The 7,695-nt window shown below is 48.5% G+C and overlaps 1 protein-coding gene across 1 annotated transcript in view; it reads left to right on the top strand.

Annotated features, from left to right (window-relative positions):
- Positions 1 to 243: 243 nt before the first annotated feature.
- The window catches only part of CCNF (cyclin F), a gene marked incomplete at its 5' end in the record, with an annotated part of 28,728 nt that continues 21,276 nt past the window's right edge, over positions 244 to 7,695 (top strand). The window contains one exon of the mRNA XM_082292127.1: positions 244 to 370. Within this exon, the coding sequence (XP_082148253.1) occupies positions 244 to 370 (127 nt within the window). The remainder of the gene's footprint in view (positions 371 to 7,695) is intronic.

Raw genomic sequence — 7,695 nt, 5'->3', positions numbered from 1 at the left:
ACAAGGACCCAGCCCACGTAAAAGCCCCTGAGAATCAGGGCCACGGCTGCGCAGATCCACGGCAGCGCCTCCAGGACCAGCATGGTGTCCCTCCCTGGCGCCACGGCCTCCTGCTCCTCCAGGGCCTGGGGAAGCGCATCCCAGCTCCCTGTGTCCCCAGCAGCGTGGCTGGAAGGGTCCAGTGGCTGCACCAAGAGCAGCAGCACCGAGAGCGGCAGCAGCGGCAAGAGCCCCTGGCTGAGCATGGTGCTGCTGACGGACGAGCTGCCCCCGCTGAACAGGCTCTGGACGTCCTTCCCAGCCGACTTCTGCCTGGGCTCTGGGCACGGCGACGGGCTGGGGACACTTACCAACACTGTCCCCAAAGGCTGTGAGGTTGCAGAATCACAGAATCAATTCAGCTTGAAGAGCCCTGTGAGATCACTGAGTCCAACCTGGGACCCAGCTCCACCACGGCAACCAGACCAGAGCCCTGAGTGCCACACCCAGGCTTTTCTTCAACACCTCCTGCCACAGGAAATTCACCACCCACCTGGGCAGCCCATTCCAATATCTGATCACTCTTTCTGGGAAGAAAGTTTTCCTAATGTTGAACCCAAATGTCCCCCGGTGCAGCTTAGAACCCTTTTTTGCATCTGCTCTCTCTTGTCCTTGCGCATCTCTAAGAAGTCTGGCACTGACCCCTTGGTTACTTCCCTGTAGGCAGGAGAAGAGGCTGTGCCAGTGAGTGCTGCTCAACTGTTTGGCCATTGAAGGGTGCTGCTTTCCTTATTATTTCTATATTTACATTAAAGAAGAAAGCATCAGTTCAGGAAATAACTATATCATGTAGCAGACAGTTGGTACAATAATAAATGTCAATAAATAGACCAGGAGAAAAATGGAGGCTGGAAAATAGAAGATGATTTGTAACTGTCAGAAGTTCTGGGTTCTGGAAGAGCTTTTCAGTAAGCAGAGCCTCAAGTTTCAAGATGAAGTTGAAGCAGCACATGCAAGGCAGTTCTGTGATGTGATTATAAATCTGCTCCCTTCACCCCAGAGCCGTCCATGGCTTTGCCAGTCTTCTTCCACACAGGCCCTGCAATCTTCCATCACACTGCTTAGCACTATCCCAACCTCTGTCCTAATTCCATTCGAATGATCCTTCCTGTCAGTTGTGAGTTCTGGAAATACAAGTTTGCTCTGCAATCAAAACACTTCTCCTTTTGTACCGGGTTTACATGGCAAAAAGGGAGAAAATTTGGAGTGAAGTTGAGCCCTGTAAGAAGGTGAGGATGGGGGGCAGGGAAAGGTGTTAAGATTTAGTTTTATTTCTCATTATCCTACTCTGATTTGATTTGTAATAAATTAAACTAATTTGAAAAGTTGAGTCTGTTTTGCCTGTGAGAGTAATTGCTGGGTGATCTCTCCCTGCCCTTATCTCAACCCACCAGCCTGTCATTATATTTCCTCTCCCCTGTCCACCTGAGGAGGGGACTGATGGCTTTGTTGGCACCTGGCCCCCAGTCAGGGCCAGCTCACCTCACTTCTGGGACTGCAAGATTTGAGCAAAGCAAGTGCTGAAGTGCAAGACAGCAGCAACATCAATGAGCCCGTGTGAGGTCAGATGAGGCAGGAGGAAAGCAGGTGCCTGCTGGCTCCTGAAACAGCTGTGCTGTGCATCTGCAGGTGCAGAGTAGTACAGAGAGCCTGGAAAGCACCAAAATCTGATGATTCTCCTCATGCAAACACACACAAACAAACACCTCGTGCTCTGCTGCAGAGAGGAGCTGTAGAGATCCAAGGAGTTGTTGCTCATGCTGTACAAGTTCCTGGGAAGGAGGAGATAAAAACTGTTCTCCACAAATGCAGGAGCAGGCAACCTTCTTGACAGTGAATAAAAAATTGCTAGTCAAAATAATTATAATTAAAGCAATTACCATCTTCTCTGCATACACACACCCTGCGTGTTTCCTAAAGGCTAATGGAGTGCAGTGCTGGGCCTTGATGGATAATCACAAGGGACTGGGTAACTTCATCACCCAATCTTCAGCTAATGACTTTAACACATTTTTTTAACTCAGTTTGTACCAGCTGTGATTATGGAGACACTATTCAGTGAAGAAAAGCTGGTTCCCAGAGTTACTGCTCCCTGTGAGTATTTAAACCAGACTCTGAAGCGCTGGATGGGAGGTTTGGTTGGTTGGGTCTGTGTCGTGCTTGAGGAAAGGCTCATGGGACACTGATGACTGTCGGGTCCTCTCACAGTCTGGGGTGGGGTCATTTGTGGCTCCCCAGCACAGCCCAGAGCACTGAAAGAGGCCACAGCTTCTTCACCCAACTTGTCCACTGACAAACCAAAGTTTCCAGAAATTTATTCTCTCATTTCTCAACCTAGCCTGGACCTAAGACTGCCCCGAAAAGCCGTATTTAGTTTGTAATTACAGTCCAGGAGTTCTACTGCCACAGCCTCATGGGGGTCCTGCCAGTGCAGTGCTCACTCCAGAGCATTTGAAGCTTTCTTCTTAACTTTTTATTCTTCCACTGTTTCTCCTTTTTTTTTTTTTTTTTTCCCCTGCAATTTTCTTCTTGAAAATGGCTTCAGGTTGACATCTTGAAACCCCATCAGGAAAGCTTTATCCCTTGGAGACCTTCTCTGAGATCACCTGGATTCCTGGCAACTTTGCTCTTATCTCAGTTTGGAGAAGTCCAAGTCAAGCTGATTAACGGTCATCGGAGATGAAGGGCAGAAAATCAAGCCATCAATCAGCTGCAAAGAGCATACAGCAGCACGAAGAGGCCCATTAGAGGCAAAGTGGACCTGTCAGAGACAGCATGAGGTGCCTCTTTGGCAGGAGAAATTCCCACGCTTTAACACTGCCTCTTCAGAGAGAACTTAGTATCATTTTCTACAGGGGCCTCATAAAACAATTAAAATAAATGTCTTCAGATTACAGTTTTCTTCTCTCTCTGGGAATGTTTCCAGCTCACTCAGTTACAGCATCACCACGAAGAAAATGAAATTTTATAATTATTGAGGACAGATACCAGCAGAGGGTAATAGTTTAACTATGGGCCTGCTGGAGCATTGAGGCACTGCCAGGAAGGCTCATTCAGAGGTCTTGGCCAGACTCTTTCCCCTCCTGGTGCCACCAGGAAGGGTTCAGGATCACAGAGAGGTGCTGCTGTGCTGGCTGGGAGCAATACAGAGCTCTCCTAGTGTGCCACACCCAGGGCGGCTGATGTTTGTAGGCCTCGGCACAGTGGGTACGTGCCCCAATCCACAGTGAATAGTGTTAAGAATTGAGTTTGAGCTTATTTTCCTTCCCACTGTCTGCTCCTGTCTCCTCTTGCTGTCCTGCAGGCTACTTCTTCTCCATCCTGTCCCCTCTTGTCCAGTCATTCCCTGTTTTCCACTGTCTTCCACCAATCTTTTTGCTTCTGCAGCTGTGTTTATTGCTCTTCTCTTCCTTCCTGTTGCCGACACACTTCCCCTCCTCCTTGGTGATGTCCTGGCTCCGAGTTTGCTGGTGTTGGGTTGCAGATTCCTGGGACAGAGCCTGGCCTTTGCACCATGCTTGCTGTATTCCTGGCCAGCTGTCAGTGACGCATTACACAGGCTAAGCCCAAGGCAGCTCTTTGAACACGTTCCCATGCTGGTCTCTTTGGATCTGCTTGTTCAAGCTTCTTCTGTTACACCCTCAGCCCACTTACAGAAATCACTGGTAATTTTGTAGCTCATAAAGCCAGAAAAGCAATTACAAGCGTATCAGTAACTTCCTTTTCTCACACCAAGGCTCCCTTGCAAATGTTTTAATTTCACAGTATGTTAAAAACCATCTTGATTTACAGCAGAAACTGGAAAATGCTATCTTCAAACTTGGTGTCTACGACTACCTGGACACAATTTTTTTGGATTTATCACATTGCCATGCAGTGCCAAGTGAGCACACGCTTCTGGCAGGAGCCAATTCACAGTGCTTGTGCAGAGCCTGAAACATGAGGGTCCTAACACACAGCAGCGACCACTCAGTGCTACTGTAATGCCAACAACAGAAATTCAGCAGGGGTGTGATTTGGCAGGAGCAGTCTTAAATTTAAACTTACACTAGAGCAAGAGGCAAGCCAGTTCCACAGCTGAGTTATCAGACTGTGGCTTGCCTGCTGCAGATCTTATTTCCAACATCAAGGATGTCACTTTTGCCTGAATTCACCGCACTTTATGCATTTGGAGCCTAAAAAATGGGGTCTGTCTTGGTGATACACCCACACAGTGTGTGATCCACATGCCACAGAAGCGCCGGCTCTGGCTCTTCACTGCTGGCTCCACCAGGACCAGTGGGCACCAAGACTCAGGTTAGGTGATTTAATTAAGGTCTGAATGTAGGCTGGATGAGTGTAAGTTCTTCATTCTCATTGTGGTCATCACAAAGTGAAAATTCCATTCACCTACTCAGTAGGGATTTGGGAGGAGGAAACTGGCCTCATACTGAGCCTTGGTAGCATCTGAACAGGTGGGACTTGGCGTGGCTGGGTCTGCTGGAGAGAAAGTGAGGATCAGTCAGGTAAGTTCCTCAGTGTGATGGGACACATGCACAGAAAATACACCCAAAGTCTACTTTCCTGAGTACAAACAAGCAGGATGACAGATTCCTTGCACAGAAATCCACATCTCCTTGCAGTGGAAGTACCTGACCCACAGGCAGTTTCCCGCAGGGCTCAGGCTCATGCAGTCCATGCAGTCAGTGCCCACCTTCCCCCTTGCTGAGCCCCTTCCCCAGCTTTGTGGGGCTGTGCAGTGAAAATGCACTTTTACAAGGTTGGTTTTCAAGCAACCAGGGAGCTTTGGGACTTCTGCTCAGCCCTCTGTACATCGTCGGTGCCTTCTGTGGTGGCCTCCACTGCTTTGTTGGTGGCAGAAAGGACATGCAATGGCTTCTGCCATTTAACTCGAGCATTTTTAACACCTCATGGGGTTTTGTCAGGTTTGTGAGTGACACCCCAGCTGCACAGCTGAGTGGCTCAGGTACTGCACCACCAGAACCATGAGCTAATCCCGTGACAAGAACGGGCTGGAAAACCCAAAGCTGACTTGGGTGACTGACCAGCATCAACCAGCTCTGCTGGCTGTGTTTTCCTTTGCAGATGAGTGTTCATCTACTCCTAAAGGTCACAGTTGTTGAAGAAAGAATTGCTAAGAAGTCTTTCCTCCCTGGAGCTCTGCCTTCCCATGCGTCCGTGCTGGGGAGTGAAAAAGGCCGGCTCCCTGAGAAGTGTCACTGGAAGCCAGAGCTCACACAAGCCCCCAGCACACCCCCCCAGCCCTGGGGTTACTTGTGTTTCAGAGAGGCTGTGCCAGGCAGGAGCTCCCACATGCTCTCTGCTCCTGGCTGAGTTTGCTCTGCTGCATCGCTTCAGGCAGGGCAAATCCAGAGCTTCCTCTGTGAGCACAGAGGCTCCAAGCCAATGGAATGTAGGAGGTGTCATTGCAGCACGCAGGTCAGCTGTTTAAAAGCTAAACAGACTCAAAGGCAAAAGAACATCACCCTGCACCCATCCCCTCACCTCGTGGGGTCCCCCATCCTCATCAAAGGCTGCCCAGGTGTACACACCTTGTGTTTTGGATCTACGTGTGGGAAGCTGCACACTGATCCATTAGAGAAGACTAAGAAATATCCACTGAATACAGAACCAGTTCTGTTCTAACCCAGATTTCAGCCACAGCTGCAGCCGGTACAGAGTTGGTGGTGCCTCTCCATGCAGGACACAGACATTTCACTCGTACCTACTCAGAGACAATTTGGGGGAAGCAAACTGAAACAAAGGCAATTGGGATGGAGAGAGAAATGTTTTATATTAATTCCAAATTTTATGTTGCAATTAACTGACAGCAAAGAAACCGAAAGTGTCCCACAGTGGCACAGACTTTTTCCTGCCTCATGGAATCCAGGGGGAGTAGCAATTTCTCCTCCTACTTACAGCTGGGTCTGAAAATGATTATAGTCAAAAGAACAAACCAGATAATTTGTCCCAAATTGGAAAAAAGGCCAACAAAACAAAACCCAAGCAACTGAAAATAATTTCGTCATAGCTTGCCCAATTGGATTTTGCTTCACAATCATTAACTTTCCATTGCAAAAGAATTAATATGGGAAACTTTTTCCAGCCTAATTCTTAACCCTTGCCTTTCTAATTAATCAGATGGTGATCTTACAGCTTGATTCTGTTTTCTGTTCTAGTTAAACTGTTTAGAAATGTGCTAATGATTCATTCTCCTGCAATTAGATTCAGCAGTCAGAACCTTCCCTGCACTTCTGCAAAGTTTGCTGTGAAGAAGAGCAAAGCACAAAGAAACCAGTCATGAATCCATGAAGAAAATCAATGGCATTTGGGAAAATACATTTGAGGATCTGGACCTGTATTTAATGCATGTCATTAGCTATTTGCAAGAGACAAATGACATGAGGGAAAGCAGTTTCTTTCTGTCTGCAGGGAGCTTAGAAGATATTCTTCAACTTTTCATATTCCACTTCTCTTTTGTATTAAGAATCCAAGTCTCTAAAGATCTACCTTGTAAAATTGCCTCTGAAGTGTAACAGGAGACACTGTGAAATTCAGGCACTGCAAAACTCAGGGAAATGAATTTCCATCGTGGCTCTGCATAAATTTGTTCTTTGCTGAAGCTGAGCCTGGGAAGTGACTGACATTTTCATGCCGTGTGTGTGCTTTGAGGCTTAGATTTCACAAGAAGTGCAGATGCACCACTGGGAGCTCCTTGGAAGCTGCCTTGTTTACAGGGCTCAGCCTGGCGGGGCTGTGTTTAATCCAAGTCAAGTCATGGGAGATTGTGCTCCAGCCCTCTCATCACAGTCCAGACTCCATGTTGATATGTGCTACTGCAGAGAAAACCCTCCCTGTTGGAGAAGGGAGAGCACCGCATCTCTTCATCCAGTAGGACTTGGCCCAAAGCAAGCCAAGAAGTCCATCGGAGGCCAGGGACCAAACCAGAGAGACATGCTGGAGTGTGCCCATGGCTTGGATGTGGCTCATGTAGTGGCCCCGAGGACAGAAGCCTGAGCTTAAAGGCAGACCTGGAGGCCCCACAAGGCTTCTCACTGCCCTGTCCTCACAGCAACCCAATCCTGGATTTGGGATATGCACACCAACACCAGAGCTGGCCTTGGATCCAGGCAGGTAAGCCCTGAGGAAGGGAAGCAGCTCTGTTTGGAGACCTACATCCTGGAAAATGATCCATGTGTTATGAAAGCCATGGGTGCAGGCCAGGAGGGAAGGCACCATGGGCAGCTCCAGACTTCTGTGCACTGCAGGCATAGGCCACTCAGGCTTGGGGGGCCATGGGGGTCCCTGAGGAATCATGGGGTCCCCAGGGCTGGGAGTCTGCTGTCTGGAAATGCCACATTTCAAATGTGTGCCTTTTGGTCTTTATTGAATGGTTGCTCTATGACAATGGAGCTTTTCTGTGACTGCAGCTGGCCAGTGGTTGTAGTGTACACCTGGAAAGGAAGTTTCTGTCACCCATTTGTTGCCTGTCCTTTGACGAGGGGCCTGTTGGTAGGAGGTAGGAAACACTCACAAATATTTGCAGCACTGGGTCTAAGGCTGGCAGAGATGGGTTTGCTGTGATAAATGAATGCCAGTCCTGCTACTGAGCAGTCTGAGCTGGGACACAGGCAAGAAGAGAAACCTCAGTGTAAG

The sequence above is a fragment of the Coloeus monedula genome (genome assembly GCF_965178545.1).
Source record: "Coloeus monedula genome assembly, chromosome: 16".
Lineage (NCBI taxonomy): Eukaryota > Metazoa > Chordata > Aves > Passeriformes > Corvidae > Coloeus > Coloeus monedula.
Note: the sequence above shows the minus strand (reverse complement) of the source record. Positions and strands in the feature narration are given on the sequence as shown.